The sequence below is a fragment of the Barbus barbus genome (assembly GCF_936440315.1).
Source record: "Barbus barbus genome assembly, chromosome: 2".
Taxonomy (NCBI): Eukaryota; Metazoa; Chordata; class Actinopteri; order Cypriniformes; family Cyprinidae; genus Barbus; species Barbus barbus.
Window position 1 is genome coordinate 19,216,038 of NC_136730.1, and position 24,298 is coordinate 19,240,335.

At 40.0% G+C, this 24,298-nt stretch overlaps 1 protein-coding gene across 2 annotated transcripts in view; it reads left to right on the forward strand.

The window, feature by feature from the left end:
- LOC306887001 (leucine-rich repeat-containing G-protein coupled receptor 4) overlaps positions 1-6,776 on the forward strand; it is a 48,988-nt gene extending 42,212 nt beyond the window's left edge. For both annotated transcript variants that reach the window (XM_079444449.1, XM_079444448.1), the window contains 7 exons: positions 639-704; positions 813-884; positions 1,297-1,368; positions 1,637-1,762; positions 2,028-2,125; positions 2,276-2,332; positions 3,255-6,776. In XM_079444449.1, coding sequence (XP_079300575.1) covers positions 639-704; positions 813-884; positions 1,297-1,368; positions 1,637-1,762; positions 2,028-2,125; positions 2,276-2,332; positions 3,255-4,627 — 1,864 coding nt within the window. In that variant the 3' untranslated portion in view covers positions 4,628-6,776. The remainder of the gene's footprint in view (positions 1-638; positions 705-812; positions 885-1,296; positions 1,369-1,636; positions 1,763-2,027; positions 2,126-2,275; positions 2,333-3,254) is intronic.
- The last annotated feature ends 17,522 nt before the right edge of the window (positions 6,777-24,298 follow it).

The following is a 24,298-nucleotide window of genomic DNA, read 5'->3' on the forward strand; positions in this document are numbered from 1 at the left end:
AACACATGAAAACAGTTTGGAATTCAGTTCCACACTTATACTGCTGACACAACAGTGTAATACATCAGAGACACACACAAAGATAATAGCACTAAATACCACATTGTAACCACACACTAGCATGTTTTTAAGCAGTGACAAACTACTCATAATAGTTCGTAACACATGTCAGTCAAATGTCAATGAGTGCCCAATGATGTGCCAGTAGCCTTGTGCGCTCTGTAATTAATCATCAGACACAGGCCCCCTAACATACAAAGGTTAGCTGTCAATCAGAACACTGAGTGTCACGGAAAAGCCTTCAAGCTGGTTCTGTCATTCAAGAGACTAACATATGCTGGGCATGTCAGTCATAACTCTACACTCCCATTTCCGTCTCCGCTTCAAATACACACAGACACACTCCATCGCACACGTGCACAGTGGCCTGTCAGAGGCACAGCTGCAGGGGGACGTTTTAAAGTGATGTCTAATGACCTCCCGGAGGAGAGCGAGCCAGAGGCAGGCCTGCTCCCAGCCCGACTGCTATAACACATCACAGATCCTTTAGTTCCTGTCTAAACTTCATCAAAACCGTTCCATTCCTCACAAGCTCAGTGTCTCAACATTTGTGTGTGTGTGTGTGTGTGTTCTGACAGAGATCTTTCCTATAATGAGATTGAAGACCTGCCATCCTTTCAAGGCTGTGTTAGACTGCAGGATATGTAAGTTTGGTTATCATGCGACACACAACTTTGAGTTCTTGAAGTTTGAATTCATTGTGTATAAGTAGACACTGACGTTTTTCTGTTTTTTAATTATGTGTTCTGCAGAGGTCTACAGCATAACCAAATCCAGCAGATAGACAGAGGAACTTTCCAGGGCATGTCCAGCCTTAGAGTACTGTAAGTAATCACAATTTTCATAAATGAGCCATAAATGTATGTATATGGAAATGATAATGTGTAGGTCATTATCATGAAATAATCCCAGACAGGGTGATCAGTCCTGTTTAGATGATCCTACATTATTCCACTTATTACTTGGCTACTTGCCACATAAATAAATAAATGGACATGAAATATTGATTTGAATTGAAAAGATTTTATTATATGAGAAGAAAGAGACCATGGAGTGGTACAACAGAGAGACCTGGAACTAGCATAGTGTAGGAAACTGTTTGCCAGTGACAACTGTCAATTATGCAGTTAAGCGCTCATTATACATACAATATTTCACCACAGAATGCTGAATCTTTACTCAGAGCCATCTGTATGTTTAGCCTGTGTATCTGTTTGTTTTCTTACTGCTCTTCAGAGACTTGAGCAGAAACCAGATCAAGTTCATCCACAGAGATGCTTTCCTTTCTCTCAGTGCTCTCACCAACCTGTGAGTGTTCAGTCATAATTATTCACATTCATTGCATTTTAGTGGAAAAACTGCTGGGGAATTAAAATATAATTGTCATGATTTAATTTATCATACATTACTGTTGAATTACTTAAAGATATCAAAAGTACTTTGATGCAGTTTCTCCACCAGAGTGCCTCTGACTAAACAACAAAGTCATACGGGGCTTTCTTGTGCGCACACGAATGTGTGTGTGTGTGTGTGTGTGTTCGTGAATATAATTGCCTTTTTTCCATCATGCCATTAGGGATCTCAGTCTGAACTCCCTAGCCAGTGTTCCTACCGCAGGACTGAGTGCACTGAACCAGCTTAAACTGACTGGAAACGTGGAGCTGAGGAACGGCCTAATGTCTAAGAGTCTGCCTAAACTCAGGTTAGAGCTCTTCACAGCTCTACTCATGAGCCGTGACTGATTACAGGTCATTAAGGTTGCTCCTGTGTCCCAGTTCAGTTTATATGAATAATGACGTGACGTCCCCACCTTCACCTGTACTCTGTAATCACACTCACAATGTACTCAAGAAATCAGAGAGACCTTGAGCCTTTCTTTGATCAAAACCCAGATAATTAAGTAACTCTCTGGGTCTTCCAAAGCAGTTTGTCTCTCTCTCGCTCACTCGCTCTCTTTGTCCCCACAGGTCTATAACGGTTCCCTATGCATACCAGTGTTGTGCTTTTGTGGCTTGTGACAGTGCGGTTAACTCAGCGGAGGATGACGAGCGGAGAAATGCATTTGGTATGAATTTTTGGTGTGCATTATAATGCAGTTCGGCTCAGTTGCTTGCTGCTTTGGTGTTTGTGGCTGCATGTAATTGAATGAAGTGGTCTGGCTGTATTTATGTGTTATGTTTCTCTTAGCTGACATGTATATAAATATATATGATAGGTGGCGAGGAGGAGATGGAAAGGATTCCACTGGTCATGCACTGCTCACCATCGCCCGGTAAATACAAAAAAGTATTTTGCTATAGCCAGAGAACTCTGGGTAATGAAATGTTACGAGATACAGATTAGTGCCACATAACTCATGCATACTGTGTAATAGGGATGCACAACATCTGCACCATATTATGCTTTGTTTTTAATTGGTATCAGACAATATTAGATATTTATCAGTTGATACTGGTTATTTAAATTCCAATTTCCAATCTAACAATCACATAAATGTCTTTAAAAACACTAATAAATTAATAACGCTCGTACTGTACATTTTATAATGTTTTAATTCTTAAATTCACTCGCAGCATTTAGTAAATAATTTTTTTTTATTTAGACATAAAATTTTCATATCTGGCATTACATGAAATCAGGTTATTGGTTGTTACATGAAAATAATTACTTACTTATCGTAGTTGTAACTAATAATAATATCTGGGCATACCTAATGTGTACACTGCCTTTTAAAAGGTTTGGGGTCAGTAAGATAAAGTAAATTGATCAAAAGTCAATAAATGTTGAACTTCCCATTCAGCAAAGAGGCAGCACAACTGTTTTAAACATTTTTTATTATTATAAAATTAGCATATTAGAATGATTTCTGAAGGATCAAGTGACAGAAGACAGGAGTAATGATGCTTAAAATTCAGCTTTGCATCACAGGAATAAATTATATTTTACAATATATATCACATTGTAATATTATTTCCCAATATTATTGTTTTACAATATGTATTTTTTATAAAGTAAATGTAGCCTTGGTGAGCATATAAGAGACTTCTTTCAAAAACATCAAACCCCCAAACCTTTGAATGTTTAATTTTTTTTTTTTTTTTTCCACAAACATTTTTTTTTTAACATTGTGAAATATTGATTTAGCCTCTTATGCACCTCTCATACTTCAATTGTCTGTGGTTTTCCTCTCGCAGGGGCATTTAAACCTTGCGAACACTTGTTGGGAAGCTGGATGATCCGATTGACCGTGTGGTTCATCTGCCTGGTGGCGCTCCTCTTCAACTGTCTGGTCCTCGCTGTCACCTTCTCCCCACGCACCTCCCCTCTCTCCCCGGCCCGCCTCCTGGTGGCTCTCCTGGCCTCCGCTAACCTGCTGACCGGGGTCTACGTGGCAGCACTGACACTCCTGGACGTGGTCACCTGGGGCTCATTTGCCGAGTACGGCGTGTGGTGGGAAACAGGCGCCGGGTGTCAGGTGGTGGGCTTCCTCGCTGTGTTCTCCTCTGAGTGGGCCGTCCTATTGCTGGCTTTAGCTGCGGTGGAGCGTTGCTTGGCTGTGAGGGCTCTAATGGGGAAGGCGGGAGCTCTGAGGTCCAGTGGCGAAAGGAGGGAAAGACGAAGGAGGTTCGGTATCGCAGCGCTCCTGTTAGGACTGGTATCCGTTGCAGCCGCCTGCCTCAGTCTGTATCACGAATCAGCCATAGGCTCTCCTCTCTGCCTGCCCTTCTCTGGAGGTCCCGGTCCAGGCCTGGGATTCACAGTGGCTCTGGTGCTAATGAACACACTAGCGTACCTGCTGAGCGCGGTGATCTATACACGGTTATACTGCAGGTTGGGCCGTGCCCAGCTGGCTGACCCCGAACAGGCCGGGTCTGTGAGGCACATCGCCTGGCTCATCTTCACCAACTGCATCTTCTTCTGTCCGGTGGCAGCTTTCTCTTTCGCTCCCCTGCTGGCCGGGACCAGTACTGCAGTGGGCGGACCTGAGATGGCCAAATCCGTGACACTTATATTCTTTCCCCTCTCTGCCTGCTTGAACCCCGTGCTCTACGTCTGCTTCAGTCCCTCCTTCAGATACGACTGGCTTCGCCTTAGAGGACGGGGACGGGCCGGAGGTTGTGGCAGGCTGGTCAGTAAAGCGGTTACCAAAGGAACGGTAGCAGGGGGTTCGGCGGCATCCGACAATGGTGAGGGCCTGTCTAGCGACTGCGGAATATACACAAAGCTCAACGGGGACACTCGGGGAATGTGCGAACACTGTGACGCCGCCCTTCACATCAGCACGTCTTCCTCTTCCACTTCCTCCTCTTCCTCAGCCTGCAGACATTTAGTGAAGTCCCACAGCTGCCCGGCCTTGATGGCAAACGCACCCCAGTGCTTGAGCTCAGAGGGGTACTGGCCTGACACCGGGACACTTTCTGCTCAGTCGGAATATGGGGACGAGGGCGATTCGTTCGTGTCGGACAGTTCGGAGCAGGTGCAGGCATGCGGCCGAGCTTGTTTCTGTCAGAGCCGCGGCCTCCCTTTAGTACACTACTCTTATAACATCCCCCGCATGACAGACTGAGCTCACAGCCCCGAGCGCTCACACACTCACTTCCTCACACAGTCCTCCAGGGTGTGGAGTGTCCCTGCTCCTCAAGGACAGAGAACAGGGAGGGGCTGGACACATGGCTGCAGAGCCATGGAAACGCAAACAGACCGGAAGCACTTTCTCTCTTTTCACACTTGTGTGCATGTGTGTGTATGAGTGAATGTAGACTGAATCCATGAAAAGGGAATCTTAACGATACAGAAAGACTCACTGAGCCAAATGTTGTCAGCAAACAACACGTCTTGTTTTCTGTTTCCTGTCCCCCTTAGCCAAATTCAGTTGCATCGGCACCCAGGGCTGATTGACGGCTGATGGACACAGTGATCTTATCTCCCAGTGCCTGCCTTTCAGTTTGCAAGAGAGTAGATCTTGTCTGTTTATGTTCTTGGGGCATTTTTAGAACAGAAAAATATATTTTCCCTTTTATCCTTACAAATGTTTGTCCTTTTGATTTAAAGCAGGGATATATGTGCCACTGTTTTTAGTGATGTCGATTCTTTTTCTCTTATTGCTTGTTGTCATCATAAGTCCTGACTGTGGCGGGGGATCCCGTTCTATGTAGCAAAGTTCCTCTTTATACTGGAGTTCCAGTATGCCGATGAGAATGTAATCTACGAGTTTATGTTCACGCTGTCTTGTGTTCCCTCACAGTTCATGGTGGCTGTTATTTTTGAAAAGCATTCATTCCTTTCTTTTTGATTATTCTAAAAGTGATCCTAAACTCACAATCCAGTAATGCCAGTACAGAACTGTTTATTGAAAGATATTGTCTTTAATTTATGTTCTAAAATGACATTTGGATGTCTTGACCAGAGCGCTTCGTTAATCACTCACTAGTAAGTTTCTAATAATTTATTGTAAGACAAGGAAATGCTTTGATGAATGAATGGCAAACTACACATTTTATTCTGCTATTATTCCTGACAATTATGTCACTAGATCATTTCAATATGTATTTTGTACACTGGGTAGAGTAACAAAGGGTTTTTGTATATTAGAGCTCCTTCCCGTCCAGATAATCTGACTGTAGAGCTTACTACATTAAACACAAAAAGGGATTCACCAGTATTCATTTTCTGGCCAATATGATAAGACAATGATTATTTTATGTTATGGTTGATAAACTATAAATGACCGATATTTATATTTATACTATTATGACTAAATTAAAATAAAATGCTAAAAGCGAAACAAACGAGCGTTTTAAAAAACATTATAAAACAACATTTTAAGATTAGCTAAATATTGCATTTAACAGTGTTACTAAATTATTAGTGTTTTTAAAGATAAACTTTAAGTGAATGTTTAATGCCGGCAAAAATAATCTAAATGTAAAAATAGGAAGAAGTAAATATCCAATATTGTTCAATCCAAATGTAATATTTAAAACCTGTCCTTATAAAAACCCTTTTTTTCTCTCTGCACTTTACATCCATACAGTAGCAGTCTTGTTTGATCAGCTGTATGATATATCGATGTTCAAGTTGCCAGTAAGCTATGTCACGTGGGATGGACAAGGGGGACCAAAGTGTTCAGTGCTTTGTGTTCAGGAATATAGAACAACGTTTCATCATCATGATTCCATTTGTACACCTTTATCCATGTATGTTCAGGAATTCAAGTGAAAAGAAATGTGTGTTTGTTGGCCTTAGATACCGAATGTCAACACCTTCCTTTGGTCTTCTAATGTGTTTGCAAAGTGGATGCCATTATGCCAGTCATATAAGCTCTGGCATCAACTGACAAGCCTGGCAGGTCATAGCTAATAGAACTGACAGAATTCCAAATCATGTGTCTATGCATGTGTGTGTGTGACAGAGATCTGAACGTGTGTGTGTGTTGTAAATTATTTTTGTAGGACACATCTAATCAAAAATGGGATGCATTGTCTAACTGTGGAAGCTACCTCTTCAACTGCAGCGGTTGCCAGTAGTGAGTAGTACATGTGGTTACGTTTTCATGTTTATTTTGTTGGAATGATTGCTTGCGCTGTAAATATATCTAGTTGTACGTTCTCACTGAATGAGTCACGCGTTAGTTTGTACGGGGAGAAAATGACATGCTGTATACAGACATTTTTTGTAAACCAAACTATATAAACTGATTCGCTTTAAAAGATGGGAGTGCTTGTCCTTTGTTATTAAGTTTCCCTCATGATAGTCCTCTTCTGTTTGACGGGTTACATCTGCTTTTTATTCCAATGGAGCTGAAAGGCCCTGACACTGTTATAACCCTCTCACTGATAGATTTAACCTTGCAATGTTATGATTGTCAGGCTCATCATCTTTATACTTCTAACTGCAGCTCCTAGAACTTCACCTTCGTGTCATAACAATGAATATTAGCTCTTTCATCCAAAAATAGCAGCTATCTTCAATATTAAAACATTTCATGTGGTTAATGTATTAATTATTCTTTAACCTGTCGTGCCTTTTAAATACTTGACGAGATTAGTAATTCAATTAATGGAGCATTAGTACGTTTTTATAAAGAGAAGAGAGTGTCTACAAAACAATCGTCTGCTCAACCCAAGGGAATTATCTGTTCCCTAAAAGGAAAAATATCACAGCCGGTGCTGTGGAAAATGGCTCCGCCAATCAAGTAGGCAGGGCTTGGGAGTGTGGAACAACCAGACACTGCCAGAAGGCACAGGGAGGGATTCTTAATAAAGGGCAGTCGATTCTTCTTTTTTCCCTCTTTCTAATTTCCCTGTTATCAGTCTCCCAATGCTTAACTGGAGGGGCGGAATAAGAGAATTTCAAGTAGACCCCCTGGAGCTCATCGTCGAGTTGCGAAAACATCTCAGTGGGAATCTTTCCTAAGGTGGCTATAATTGTACCAACCACTTAAGCGTGAATGCTTTTTGCAATAAACCTTATTACAGTCACGCTGGTTAACACTTGATAACTGACATCTTTCTCCAAACTTATGTAATATTAGTTGTACAGATCTGCGCAAACCTTCTTTTGAACAGGGCTGATCTTATCTGACTTACGGTCCAGAGTTGGTGTTTGAGGAGATCTATGGTGCTCATTGCAGACCTCACTGTGTGTGTTGAATGGATAGCTTTGATTAGGCAGGAGTGAGAAGGGGTAGCCTGCCAGGATTTGTTATTACCTTAATGTTCCTGGTGATAGACTAAAACCATCCAGGCTGAGAAAAAGACTCATTACTAAGACTAATATCACCGTCAGTACTAAATATACGGCTTGTGACAGGCAATTCAACATGTAATTAGTGATTCTGACAGGAGGGAGGCCTCGTATTCTCCGGCTGGTTGTGGCTTGTGCGTGCCTCTAGATGGCAGTACCGTTTAGCTGGTTTCTATTTCTTATCTCAGTGCTATTTCAGCTTTACATTAAACGCAAGAGATTTTCCCCAGCTGCCGAGAGCCTCTGATCTCTCCAAATGTCCTCCTGTAACCTTCATATGTAAGTGTACACTGCATATGGACCTGCTTAGCCATCACATTAGCCTAGCAGAGAAACCACCTGCTAACATGTCAACTTGAGGTGGGTTAATGTAAAGCGCCCACTTTGCGTATGAACATTAGGCTGCTATCTCTCAGCATAATAGTGTAAATGTTTAAAAAAAAATGTCTCAAAGTCTTTTTTTTGGCACATACGGCTCTCTATGTGCCACCGTCTAGCTCCAAGAGTCATGTAAATGTGCTCCAGATTTATGAGCTGTTGTGTAGTTTTGTCTCCAGTATTTATTTTACTATTTCCAATATACTGCTGAAGCAATCAATCTACCATAAAGACGTATGACATTGCCATTTTATAAAGTATTTAGTCATTTAGTCCAGGAGGGTTGCTATGGTGATGCTATGAACTGGAAAGGCTAATATAGCTTCACCTGTTCTCTTGGATCTTCAGTTTACATTTTAAAACATTGCAGTGCTTACTGTACTGATCTCGTGTTCATACTCATTTGAGTTAGATTAAATGCAAATGATGTTATCTCAGTTGAGAGGGCTGTGACATATTTCCATACAGGAATTTTTTATGTTTTGCACATAATCTGTTTATCAGATATCTGTCTTGCCACGCACACTGGAAAGCTTGAATCATTAAGAAAGTATGGAGAAAGGCCTGAACAGAGCCATCAGTTCTGCAGTTTTAGTGATCTCCAAGCCTTTAAATTAGGCTTCCTTCACCATGTGCAGAATTTTACAAGGTTTCATTAAACAGAGTCATTAGCACATAAAAGTCATTCAGAGCGCAGTACCAACGGAGCAGCTGAGACACACATCTCTCCTAGTGCAGTTTCCGCATAAACGACAAACTGGAAGGGAGTGACGCTGGACCGGAACCAGAGAAAAGAGAAAGTAGCTAAAAGAAAAAACATCTATAGGCGTTCAGAATGTTGATTCTTTCTGGCATGAAATGAATAAGCAAGGGTATCAGTAGAGCTGTCCATCTGGACCTGGAAGAGACAACGTGTAGGCTGAGTTTAAGAAACTTAAGCTGTTAAAAATGAACCCCCCTCAGTCTGTCGGCTACAAATTCAGTCAGCTGTGGCACATGGTCGAAAATCTCACACACCAAATATAGCTCCACCTTACCTTCCACCCCCCACTAACATTGTGCAAATGTGTTTTAGTATTGTTTATTGAGGGGTGAGAAGCAGAAGGGCGTAAGTGACATTTTTGGTGAAATGGAGATATACATGTCAAATGAAAGCTCTTAATGAACTCTTTCTACTGGCAAAAGTACTGTCATCCATGAGTGTACAAATTTTTTATTCTAAACAATTGAAATCAGTTCACAAAGTCAGATCAGACTATGGTCAAAGTTTTGTTTTTGCTCTCCTGTAAAGTTGGTGAAATGTCATTTACACCTTTCTGGTTCTCACCTCTCGTTATATACTATTTCTAGCATTAATATTTAGAAATAACTTTTATGTTTGTATTTTCAGTTGTCATTTTAAGTTTTAATGATTTTATGTACATTTGTCATTTTGATTAGCTTTTTTGGTAAATTAATTATAAAGGGTTATAATGCATTATAATTATTCATAATGTGCATTGTAATACATTATACCTTGACGTAAATAATTGCGTAGTGTAACAATGAATTGATAAGTGTTATGTATCAACTGTGATTGCCATTATTCATGAGATTGTACAATGCTTTATAAGGTGCATTGCAAGGCATAATTAATGCATTAAAAGTACTTTTATAATGCATTATACATAAAGACGTTACCAATTTTTTTATATTTCTAGCTTTAATTTTTATTTCAGTAATTTTAGCATTCAGCTTTAACTTATTTTATTTCAGTTAGTTGCCAAGGCATCATTTCTAATTTTAAGTTTGTTTGTTTTTTTATTTTTTTGTTAAGTTTTATCATTTAATTATGTTTTGTTACTACGTTTAAGTTTATATTTTATTTTGATTCATCAAACAGTTTTTAATGGTTTTACTTTTAGCTAACAACAGCAAAAAACAAATATCATCTAAAAAGTCCAAATAAATAAAATAAAAATACATAATCAGTCACAGTATCATCCTCTTACTTTAAAGCAGAAAAAACAATCACATTAAAGGCAATATGTCCGTCATGAAGCGCCATTGCGCTTCAAGTTCAAATGGACCTTCCTTGATCCCACCTCCATCTCTCACCCACTTCGCTTCCCCTCGACCTATACTATCTATCTGAATAAAGGCATACAATGCTATTAAAAAAAAATCTAAACAACCATTTGCTCAACAACAACTCAGATATTATACCCAAAGTCTAAGCAGTTACTCAAACACCAGTCTATTAGATGTTGACATGCTTAAAATAATTTTGAACAAAAACTAGTATGAAGGTTTCCACAAACAGTCAATACATAACCACACCAGAATATATATAGAATATATTTGACTATATATTTAGATGCACCATAGATTTATGGTTGCTTGCTGAATGGAGCCAAGTGTGTTTACTCAAAGTTTAGAATAAATACAGTCAGACAGCATGTAAACTGCAAGTTAGTTCCAGTTGAATTTTAACGTCACCACTATAACAATTTTTCAGTACAAAGTTAGCATGATTTCTCTCCACTCAAGAGGCTGCTAATAGCACAGTTCATCTCCCTGTGGTCTTGTCTGTGGTATCTCTGACAACACGCTCTGCTCATATCAGCAGACATTATTTGATAAAGGGAGCAAAGGGCACGAATGTGCTGAGGGATTAGCGTTTGCTAACATTACAAGGTAATTCACAGTGGCACATCTGCCATCTTGATTGTTTGTAGAGAAAGCACACACCTAATCACACTTGCCCGTTTTCATCTCCCCATGGCTTTCCTCTCTCAGCAGCTGAAGGTGATCACTGCCTCATTGGGGAACGGCTTCAGCTTAGCCACATCCTGCTTATGCAAGCTTATCTCTCGCTGTCAAACATCTCACACAAATGCACCGTGGCAAGGCTCGTTTTAAGCCCCTGTGTTGATGAGGACAGCATATTTTAAAGTGTGGCATGTAATGTTTTCCCATTTTATGACTGTATACTACAATATGCATATTAGAGCATATTGTGCATAGTATTTGTAGATTCAGATAGAAATGTGAGCGAGCGAGCCGGCGCGCTCGTGAAACTTCGTCAGCGCGGATTTAGAACGGCGTTACCTAGCATCCATTTGTCGAATCTCCGCTCTCTACCCAACAAAACGGACGAACTCCTTCTGCTCTCTCAGACAAACAAGGACTTTTCTAACTCTGCTGCTCTGTGTTTCACGGAAACCTGGTTGAATGGCGACATACCGGACAGCGCGATTCATCTGCCTAATTACCAGCTGATCAGAGCAGATCGGGACACAGAATCAACGGGGAAATCGCGCGGCGGCAGAGGTGGTGTACAGATGTAACTGTGTTAAAGAAGATGTGCTGCTCAGATCTAGAAACGCTCTTCATTAAATGCAAGCTGTTCTATTCGCCGCGGGAGTTCTGCTCGTTCATTCTCGTGAGTGTTTACATTCCACCGCAAGCACACGTGAGCACAGCTTTACAGAAACTCGCTGATCTGATCACAGAGAGTGAGCAACAACACCCGGACTCTGTTTTAATCATTCTCGGGGACTTTAATAAAGCAAATCTCTCCCGTGAACTGCCAAAATACAGACAGCACATCACATGCCCCACCAGAGACAGTAATATATTGGATCACTGTTACACAACAATAAAGGACGCATATCACTCGGTTCCACGAGCAGCTTTAGGACTCTCTGATCACTGTTTGGTTCATCTTATTCCATCCTACAGGCAGAAACTTAAGTCTGCAAAGCCTGTATTAAGATCTGTTAAAAGATGGACTAACGAAACAGAGCGGGATTTACAAGCCTGTTTCGACCTGACTGATTGGACTGTTTTTGAAGCTGCGGCAAATGATCTGGACGAGCTCACAGAGACTGTAACATCTTATATCAGTTTCTGTGAGGACATGTGCATTCCTACCAGGACTCATCTATTCTACAACAATGACAAACCATGGTTCACTGCCAAACTCAGACAGCTCCGTCAGGCCAAAGAAGATGCTCACAGAAAGGGGGATAAAGTCTTGTACAAACAGGCCAAATACACACTGGAAAAGGAGATCAGAGTGGCAAAGAGGAATTATTCTGACAAGCTCAGGAACAAATTCTCTTCCAGTGATCCTGCTTCAGTGTGGTTAGGATTGAAGGACATCACCAGCTACAAAACACCCCCCCCCCCCCCAGCACTCTGGAGAATCAACACCTGGCAGACGACTTAAACGAGTTCTTTTGTCGTTTTGAACGATCACCCCACACCCGCCCAGAACACCCCTCCACACAACCATTCACACCTCCAGCAACCCCTCTCCCCCACACCTACAATTCAAATCAGCGAAGATGATGTGTGCCAGGTCTTCATGAAGAACAAAAGAAGGAAAGCACCTGGTCCAGATGGTGTGTCACCAGCCTGCCTAAAAATCTGTGCTGAGCAGCTGGCCCCCATCTTCACACAGATCTTCAACAGATCACTGGAGCTGTGTGAAGTTCCCTCATGCTTCAAACGCTCCACCATCATCCCCGTCCCAAAGAAACACAAAATTACTGGACTTAATGACTACAGACCTGTGGCCCTAACGTCTGTAGCCATGAAATCATTCGAAAGACTGGTTTTGGCTCATCTGAAGGACATCACTGGACCGTTACTGGACCCCCTGCAGTTTGCCTACAGAGCAAACAGGTCTGTGGATGATGTAGTCAACATGGGACTGCACTTCATCCTACAGCATCTGGACAGACCAGGGACTTATGTGAGGATCCTGTTTGTGGACTTCAGCTCTGCTTTTAACACCATCATCCCATCACTCCTCCAGCCCAAATTAACTCAGCTATCCGTCCCCACTTCTGTCTGTCAGTGGATCACCAGCTTCCTGACAGACAGACAGCAGTTAGTAAAGCTTGGCAAATTCACATCCAGCACTCGAACCATCAGCACTGGAGCTCCTCAGGGCTGCGTACTCTCCCCCCTGCTCTCCCCCCACTCACCATTATGAACAGCACTGTGACTGCAGTGGAGTCATTCAGATTCCTGGGCACCACCATCTCCCAGGACCTGAAGTGGGATATTCACATAGACTCCATTGTCAGGAAGGCCCAGCAGAGGTTGTACTTTCTTCGCCAGATGAGGAAGTTCAACCTGCTACAGGACTTACTGAAACAGTTCTACTCTGCCATCATTGAATCCATCCTCTGCACCTCAATAACTGTCTGGTTCTGCTCAGCTACCAAATCTGACATCAGAAGACAACAGAGGGTAGTCCGGACTGCTGAGCGAATCATTGGTACAACCCTCCCCGCTCTCCAAGAACTGTACTTATCCAGAGTGAGCAAAAGGGCTGGTAAAATCACTCTGGACCCCTCGCATCCAGCACACAACCTCTTTGAACTGTTACCGTCTGGTCGACGCTACAGAGCTCTGAGCACCAGAACGACCAGACACAGGAACAGTTTCTTCCCTCAGTCAATACATCTCATGAACACTCAATAAATAAACGTAGAACACACAACTAATACATTATCCATTCACCACACTCACTTATTTTATTTTTATTTTCTCATTTCTAATTTGCACATACTTGACCTGTCCATACATAGTCGCCTATATTATATATTGTGTATTTTTTATTTTTTTGCTGCTTTGTACATTGGTTATTGGCTATTTCTTGTTATTTTGTTTTATTACCTGTGTCCTGTCCTGTTACTGTCTTTCTGTTGCACTGTGGAGCTTCTGTCACTACAACAAATTCCTTGTATGTGTAAACATACTTGGCCAATAAAGCTCATTCTGATTCTGATTCTGAAATGTACAACTATTGGGAGTTTATTGGGGATACTTGATCATGTTTGACCAATCGCTTGCTCCAGCAGCCAGATATTTCTTTAAAATCATTATCACCTGTTGGAAATGCTGTATATCAGAGTGGTAACTGAAACCAGTGTCTTGAACAATTGTGCAAAGCGGTCTGCCTTGTGATTCCATTGGCTGAAATGCCATTTAATTTGTCATATCAGCCCCTGATTAGAAAACTCGGCTTGTCATTTTATTTATGTAAATACAGAAATTAACTAGGCTATAAGTAAAGCTGTGAAAATCAAATAATTCAAAAATCTAAATAAAATTAAATCTAACCTGTTTTTTTTTTTACCATTCATATTTTAGATTTAATTTTATATAATATTTAAAGGGCTGGTACAGTTCCAGCATTTGTGCATGTGCGGTTAAAAAGTATATAAATCTATAAGTATATAAATTTTTTTTAGAAAATGATCAATCATTTCTCTAGATAAGATCCTTCCTCGGCTGGGATCATGTAGAGTCATGTGAAGCTGCATTGAAACTGCAATTTGGACCTTCAACCCACTGGGTCCCATTGAAGTCCTCTATATGGAGAAAAATCCTGGAATGTTTTCCTCTAAAACCTTAATTTCTTTTCAACTGAAGAAAGACAGACATGAACATCTTGGATGACATGGGGGTGAGTAAATTATCAAGAAATTTCTATTCTGGAAGTGAATTAATATTTTAATAATCACCTGTTTTACAATACACTGGCTACAATAGTGCTAACACACTAGTCTGATCAGGTCAAGTTGAGCTTTATTGTCATTCCGCTACATGTGGGGACATACAGTGGAACAAAATATCATGCCTAGCAGGACCATGGTGCTACATAAATACAGACATACAACGAGGAAAAAAAACACTATAAACCTATACGCAACTGACCTACTGACAGATTTAACTATAAGTATACTATATATAAATATTTACCCTATACAAACTAAAAGAATAAAGGATAAAAAATACAAACTATACGAATGCTTCAGATAAATATCTACCCTAAAAAAATAGAAGATAAAAAATACAAACTATACAAATGCTTCACAAATACTGTACATGTGCAAAGAGAGACATTTGAGTCAAGCAGCTGGTTGGGGAACAGTGCAGGATGATTTGTAGTGCATGAGCATGTAAACATTCATATATTGCGGAGTCTTTTGTGGGATTGTGTTCACGCAGCAGTGTGTGTAAAGTGTCTAGTGCACATAGAGGAGAGTGTTACACTACAGGTGGTTTGTACAGGCCCACTCACCTGTGTATAGCACACTTCAAATTGCTCAAAAAAGCATGGAAGCTACAGTTACAAATAGCTATTCCTCGATTGCAGACCCGATAGACCTTTTTCACATTTCCGGGTTTCTCAGCATTGGAAGTTGTCATAGTTCTGTTAACTTTGAGACCAGTGATTGGGAGAGAAACACAAAAAATCTTTTTTGCATTCCCATTTGCTCAAATAGCAAAAGAAAAACTCCACGATAGTGTTTTCACGACGTTCAAAAAAAGTAAAACGGTAGTCAGAAGAAAGAACAATGCAAAATTTACCATCCCTCCCAAAGACGCTGCATTAGAAACACCCTCACATTAGTATTAACAATTTTTTTTGTAATTTGACAAACGTGATATTATAAAAAGTATAGAGTTATAAATGTACATTTTTTTTAAAGTCAAAATGTAAAAAACAAATCCAAGATTTACTATGCTGATGTCTGCTGAAATGCCTCATCACAGTCTTGTGAAAAGGGTCCATTTGTGAGGGGGACCCGACTGTTCTCCAGCCTGGTGTTGTGAGAAATTGGGTCCTCCCATTGGGTCTCCATTAGGACCCCAAGCAATCAGGTTGGCTCAAATAAATTTTAATGGCTACTCTTGCCTGATTACAATTGACTACAAAATCACATATGTTGTTTGAACTATAATGACCATTAATGTCTTTTTTAGTTAGCTTATATTCTAGGATAAGCTTGCATAAGCCTGATAGCTAAGCTTATAGACTATTCATTGACACGTACCCTACAACAATCTTCACAACAATCTTTAATGTACTGCAATTATGTACGTGTTAAATGTCCAGATATCCCAGTTATTAAAATAGCACTGTAATGATAATTACATGGCATAATTTTATTATGCACTGTAATGTAAGCAAATGTGATTAAATATATGTATTTAATGAATGTCATTAGACCTAAAACTAGTTGCTGGAGACACAATTTCAGGGGAGAACATGTTTTTGTTCTTCTCGTAATCAACTCTCTTTTTCATACAAACGCAAATGGCATTACTAGTGTCTCAGTTATCAATTTTTGTAAAAAATTATCGTCTACCAATTGTTTTGTAAATGACTATTTTTTCTTACATAGAGGTAAGAGTACTTACCGCAAATTTCATGTCCACATATTTATTAGTTGAGTAGCTGTGTAATAAATGGGACATTTTTAGCTGCTGTTATAAAATATGAAAGTCAACACTTTACACTCCTTGTCATGGTCTTTCTAGGTCCAGTAGAAAGTCACACCGTGATCATATGATCTCACATCAACCGAGCAGGTGGGTTTGTTGTGATGTTATGAAATGAGTGTCAGATAATCCATGACTACCCCTCACTCTGTCATTCACACATATCATCCATGCCTTCCCACAGGGCTGCTCTAATTTACTCTGACACTGCGGAGTTCCTCGCAGTAGGTGGTTGTTTTAAGGATTGCTGGGCCCTAGTGCCCATTTGTCCTCTTCATCACAACCACAACTATCTTTCAGCAGCTGCTTACCCCAGCCACCGATTTAAGCATCCATTGCAATAGGATGTAAAACACATCACAACACGGCCTCGCTGAAACATTTATGACTCCAAACTGCTGTTCTAGATGCACTTTTGTCCTCTGGCTCAGTCTTTAGTATTTATCCGCTGTGATAGACAGAACACTAGTTGGAATGCTGCAGCGTGTATCATAATTGAACAAGTATAAGCCTGAATGTACTTTATGTTCTGTTAAACGTGTAGTATGTTTTCAAATGCAACACCGTCTTAGGCTGTCGAGCCGCTGTCCCTGCTGGAAACAAACCGAGGCTGTAAAATAAATGAGATGTTGAATATGAAGGAGGGAAGGAAGGAAGTGGAATGAAGGGAAACAAGCTGCATGCTGCTTGACTCTGGAGGGGGAAAAAACGTGATTTTCAGTGCTGTTCTAGAGAACTTCAGTGTAGGAACTTCCATTTGTCTGATAAAACGCCATTATTATTATTACATATTTTGGGTGGCACTTCACAATAACGTTCTGTTTGTTAATATTAGTTAAGAACAGTACATTAGTTAACATGAACTAAACAATTATAAAGCATTTATTAATCTTAATAATAGAGTACATTACTAAAATGTTAACATTATTGAATAGACCTGAGCTGACATGAACTAACAATGAACAGTTGTATTTTTATTAATAGTGTTAACAGAGATTAATAAGTACTGTATTATTTGTTATTTTAGTTAATGCATTAACAAACATTAACTATTGGGACCTTAATGTAAAGTGTTACCGATTATTTTTACTGGGTTCTCAAAGGTGTTATAAATTGCTGTCTTAACTTAGTCTCATTATGTAAGTAAATTATGTAACTAGATTTTACATTAATCTCAAACATTGTGCTCGGGCACAGTAATAGATCCATAAAGAAATGAGATTGGTCATGGATTATAAAACACGACTTGATGGAGAGTTTCACTAGAACAGACACCGGTCGCTGATTCAACTCAAGTCTGGCTACATTAACAGGCAAGAGTTTTGTAAGCATGAGAATCCATTGCCTTCATGGAATCACTTGAGGCAGTTTTTAGGGAAAGCTTTTTTCCCCCTCTTTGCAGCTACTCTAGTACCTGTAAAGACACTTTATTGGCTATAAACCAGGTACTTGATTAATTATTCATGGACAGCATATATCAAGTAGTCACAAAAAATTTACAGCGAACCAAATTTAACAATGCAACTGAGACAGAAACTCCAAAGTCAAGTTGTACTGCAGAGGAGATACCCAGCCAAATATCCTGACTGGCCGGTCCCTTATTCCCAATCAGCTGATCATCAGGGCACTTTCACAGCTCTCCAAATGTGAATATGACTGTTTATAGAAATACGAGGTAGATCTAGTGCTGCTTTTTTCTCTCTGCAGACATTGTTTAGATTATGAATGCTAAGTAAGATTATCTTGTTTCTTTTTATATTATTTTATCTGAATAAATCTGAGTTGTCCCCCTCTCCGCTGTGTGTCATTGCAGGAGGATGTGACAGGAGGGCCAGCGGGGCAGAACACGTCTGCTTCCATTTGTCATAACGAAGCACTGTCATGCAAGGTGTGTGTGTTGAAATACTTTTACATCAGCATGTGTTTGTCACGCTGGGACGGAACCATGTTAATCCTCGGCATTCCGTAAGGAAGTCTTGCACGCAAACATGTCACACACGCATAATTATGTCTAAATCACATGAGCGCTTAAATGAACATGTTCATGCTACATGCATGTCTAGCTAGGCGTAGAAATATGATTTTGCTCAGCCACACATTCATACATGATTATGCATGGCTAACTTCACATTCTGAATTTCATTGGCTCAGACACCCCCCTCCTTGACGTGGCCACACACACACACACAGGCACATAAACAGGCTCGTGCGGTAAGCACAGCGAGATAGGGCTGTGAGGGTCGGCTGAGCCCCTCCAGGCCAGATCCTCGTTTCCACATGAGTGTGTCCAGTCTCCAGTCCTCACCCCCTCCCATCTCCTTCACTCTCCTCTTGGGCCACGGGCTGCAACATGGCTCTGAATACTCCGAAGACACACTAAATCAAATTCTCGTTGCAAGCTGTGCCTTTTATTAGAGTTATATAAGTGCGTATGACGGATAGAAAGAGAGTGAGGAAGTTGCTCCTGTTTTTTAGCTTTGTGCTGAGGGGTGTCGGGTAGAAATTAGAGGTCTCAAAACATTGTCGATTTTATTGGCATGATTTAATTCACTAGTCTATAAAATTGTTTTAAGATTATTTTGCCATTGTTTTACCTGTTCAAAATTCAAATTGATTTCCGCTGACCTTAAATGAGTAGTTATAGCTTAATACTGCACAGATACTTTGGAATTTTAAATCATGGCACTCAATCTTACTTGGTCTGATGCACTAAGGCGGGGGATCTCAGAGCCTGAAGGCTTCGAGGAGCTGTCACACATATCTGATGTAATGTGGAGGCCAAATGCACCGTGGTACCACAATGAGAGGCTCGGTAGCTCCACTCATGCTGTCTCATACACTAACACACACACGCAGAGCGCCTCTCACAGCCATTAGAGGGTTGTTTTGAACAAAAGCAATGAAATTTTATGAATGCATCAGACTCGAGTACTATACTGTTTTCTTTAAACAGGCAAGGTCCTAAATAAACAAAGGCTTTTCAAAAAATTATAAAGAGAAAATAAATTATGGTAAATAAATAAATAATTGTGTGTAAAGCACAAAAGTGGTGTAAAGTGGTGCTGTGATTGGCTGATCATACTGTCAATGTGGTAATGGCAGCCTATCGTATTTACTTTGGTACGATGATTGGCTGATTACGTCACACGATGATGCCCACCTCTCATCCTCACTTGAAATGATAATCTGTGAGTGAGCTGGTTTTTAGCAAATAAATCAAAGGAACACACCTGTTCCATCAGTACATTTTAAATGTTTATCAAGAATTCCAACAGCTATTGTTATAAAATAGATATAAAAGTCAATAAGCCTGAAAATACGTGTATCTGAATTATTGTAGTTACTTTAGAATTGATGTTTAAAATAAATACACTTGAGAATTTAATAGTATTTATGTATTTAATGTATTATATATTTATATTATATATTTAGTGTATTTAATGTATTATATATATATACAGTATATATGTATGTGTGTGTGTGTATATATGTATGTATGTGTAATACATACACGCTATATTCAAAAACTTCGTCAGTATGATTTTTTTCCTTTTTTTGAAAGAAATTAATTATTTTATTCAGAAGGGATACAATAAATTGATCAAAAATTACAGCAAAAATCTTTAGGATATTGAGTAAAGATCATGTTCCATGAAGATATTTTGTAAATTTCATACCGTAAATATATCAAAACTTAATTTTTGGTTAGTAATATGCATAGCTAAGGACTTCATTTGGACAACTTTAAAGGCGATTTTCTCAATATTTAGATTTTTTTTTGCACCCTCAGATTCCAGATTTTCAAATAGTTGTATCTCAGCCAAATATTATCCTATCCTAACAAAACCATACATCACTGGAAAGTTTATTTATTCAAACAATTGACCCTTGTGACTGGTTTTGTTGTCCAGGGTCACAAACGATAATAGTTTTCACAAACATATTAAGCAGCACAACTGTTTTCGACATTGATAATATCAATAGGAAATGTTTCCACGAAATAAGCAAATTAGAATGATTTTTGAAGGGTCACGTGACAAATATAAAATATATTAAAACAGAAAACAGGTTTACTTTTTATTATTTCTGTAATCTTTTGAACGGTAGTTTGTGTGTGATATACAGGTCCTTTTCAAAAAATTAGCATATTGTGATAAAGTTCATTATTTTCTGTAATGTACTGATAAACATTAGACTTTCATATATTTTAGATTCATTACAACACAACTGAAGTAGTTCAAGCCTTTTATTGTTTTAATATTGATGATTTTGGCATACAGCTCATGAAAACCCAAAATTCCTATCTCAAAAAATTAGCATATCATGAAAAGGTTCTCTAAACGAGCTATTAACCTAATCATCTGAATCAACTAATTAACTCTAAACACCTGCAAAAGATTCCTGAGGCTTTTAAAAACTCCCAGCCTGGTTCATTACTCAAAACCGCAATCATGGGTAAGACTGCCGACCTGACTGCTGTCCAGAAGGCCATCATTGACACCCTCAAGCAAGAGGGTAAGACACAGAAAGAAATTTCTGAACGAATAGGCTGTTCCCAGAGTGCTGTATCAAGGCACCTCAGTGGGAAGTCTGTGGGAAGGAAAAAGTGTGGCAGAAAACGCAGCACAACGAGAAGAGGTGACCGGACCCTGAGGAAGATTGTGGAGAAGGACCGATTCCAGACCTTGGGGGACCTGCGGAAGCAGTGGACTGAGTCTGGAGTAGAAACATCCAGAGCCACCGTGTACAGGCGTGTGCAGGAAATGGGCTACAGGTGCCGCATTCCCCAGGTCAAGCCACTTTTGAACAGAGAAGCAGCACTGGACTGTTGCTCAGTGGTCCAAAGTACTTTTTTCGGATGAAAGCAAATTTTGCATGTCATTCGGAAATCAAGGTGCCAGAGTCTGGAGGAAGACTGGGGAGAGGGAAATGCCAAAATGCCTGAAGTCCAGTGTCAAGTACCCACAGTCAGTGATGGTCTGGGGTGCCATGTCAGCTGCTGGTGTTGGTCCACTGTGTTTTATCAAGGGCAGGGTCAATGCAGCTAGCTATCAGGAGATTTTGGAGCACTTCATGCTTCCATCTGCTGAAAAGCTTTATGGAGATGAAGATTTCATTTTTCAGCACGACCTGGCACCTGCTCACAGTGCCAAAACCACTGGTAAATGGTTTACTGACCATGGTATTACTGTGCTCAATTGGCCTGCCAACTCTCCTGACCTGAACCCCATAGAGAATCTGTGGGATATTGTGAAGAGAAAGTTGAGAGACGCAAGACCCAACACTCTGGATGAGCTTAAGGCCGCTATCGAAGCATCCTGGGCCTCCATAACACCTCAGCAGTGCCACAGGCTGATTGCCTCCATGCCACGCCGCATTGAAGCAGTCATTTCTGCAAAAGGATTCCCGACCAAGTATTGAGTGCATAACTGAACATAATTATTTGAAGGTTGACTTTTTTTGTATTAAAAACACTTTTCTTTTATTGGTCGGATGAAATATGCTAATTTTTTGAGATAGGAATTTGGGGTTTTCATGAGCTGTATGCCAAAATCATCAATATTAAAACAATAAAAGGCTTGAACTACTTCAGTTGTGTTGTAATGAATCTAAAATATATGAAAGTCTAATGTTTATCAGTACATTACAGAAAATAATGAACTTTAGCACAATATGCTAATTTTTTGAAAAGGACCTGTATATATATATACACACACAGTGAATTTCACAACATGCGATTTAATAACATAAATCAGTTAAATATAATCATTCCTCAAGCCTTCCACAATGCATGTTTTAAGACTCTTCTCACAATTGCGAACATAGTAGCCAGCTTATGTTTTTGTCTGGTATATCTGTGCTCAATAACTCATTACGATATCTTAGGTTGGAGGTTGATTTGCCGACTTGCAAGGGTTTGCATCATGGTAGTGTCTCAGTCAGAGAAACCCCTTCTAAGCGCAAAGCATAACTGGTGCTCATTTGAAAGTCTAATGTGCTAATATGTCGGTTAAACATGAGTTTATTTATTTAGTAAGGAATATGCAATGAAAACCACTAAATCTGATTTATTCCACTGTTTCAGTGAAAAGCCTGTTTGTCTGTGTATGATAATATCGCGCGGCCAACTGTGTTTGTGATTGCCTGCACTTATTTGTGTTTGTGCATGGTTTTGAGCGTTAGCTCGTGCTGAGTGAGTGTTCTGCTATGACAGTGTAGGTGACACACGCTGTCCTGTTACAGGGGAGCATGCCTGATGAAAACAGTGGACTAGCAAACGCGTGACTAGCTCTGCCCTTCTCCCTGCACTGTTGCATCATCTGCCTCCAGGACATCTCACAGCAAACGGATTCTCTCGGACTGAAACGTCTCCATGGGATTGTTCCACCCAGCGCTAACAGGGCCGTAGATCACTCTCATTATCATTACATCTTAAATGTTTACAGACACTGATGATATTCAAATCTGCAGCACACAGAAGCAATTGGGAAATTACTTCAATTACTTTTCATCATTGTGTTGCAGTTGATTGACAGTCAGTGACAGTGAGATGTGGTGGAAAGATGAGTGAAAGGAATGAGTCCTTCGGTACCACACTTTTCTCCAGCTCTCATTTATACCCATTTAAGGCAAATGCATCGTGGGACTTCAGACAGGCTTTCTGTACTTTGTGCCTGTTTGCCTGTTGGTTGATTTCCAGGACTTCTTTTCATTTCAAAGCTTTCCAACTTAAATACTACCAACGTCCAAGGCCACAGAATCTGACGTCCATGGAAAAAAAACAAAAAAACAACAACAACAATGGAAGTGAAGATATTAGTCCTTGGATATCCTCTTTTCAGTTTGCTTTTAAATCAAACCTCGTATGATTAACGTTTTGGTGAAGTCCAGGTCTTGCTCAAGCGTCTTTGATAACTTGTCAGGACCGATATAGTTTACAGAGTGTCATTGTAGTGACCAATGGGTGAATAAAGATACAGATTTCCTTCTTTTCTCTTGTGTTTCAGGCAGATTGTGGTTGTCACTATTCAGATGAAGATGAGGGCAGACTGGTTTGTGACCAACTCTGTCAGACCCCATTATGTCAAGTGCACGTATGGTCTCTGTTTGTACCCCAAATATATAAATGACATCATCTGCATGCAGAGTATGGAAAATGAGTCAGTGGTGCATCGCACTTTGAGATAATCATGCAGACACTTACGCATGGATGCAGGCCAGAGCAGGAGTTTGTTTATTTCTTGATTTGGTTGATTTTTTTTTTTTAGTCTTCCTTTTCTTTGTTCCTCTCACTTTTTTCCCTCTGTGCCACTTTTCTCTCTATTTATCTTTAACCATTCTCTTTTTCTCCTCCAAACCCTTGACAACTTGCTTTTGATGACTCAGTTCTTTTACAAATTGTTTGCTCGGTTTAGGCCGGGGTGTGTCAGTCTTTAAGGGGAGAACAGAGGCACTTGCAAGGGTGTGGGAACATTCTGCCGCTTTTCTAGTTACAGCATTTTGATTGGGCTAGTTGAAAAATGAGCAATGTACAGGTTACTCTGCAAGGGCACAAGTATTTTTAAATCAGTCAATTTATATAGATTCACCGGTTTCGTCTGCACAATGAAATTGCCTGTTGCAGATGATCACGTGTTCTTGTTTAGAAAAAGTATTTATATATGTCCACTACCTTTTGTGCAATGAAGACTAAATGTCCAAACAATAGACTGGAATTTATTGGGTCGTTCAAGAAAACAGATGCTTTTTGGATCCCTCATAGTATATAAATAAAGACTTCAACAATAAAGAGATGAACGCAAATTGTACACTCTTTAAAATAAAG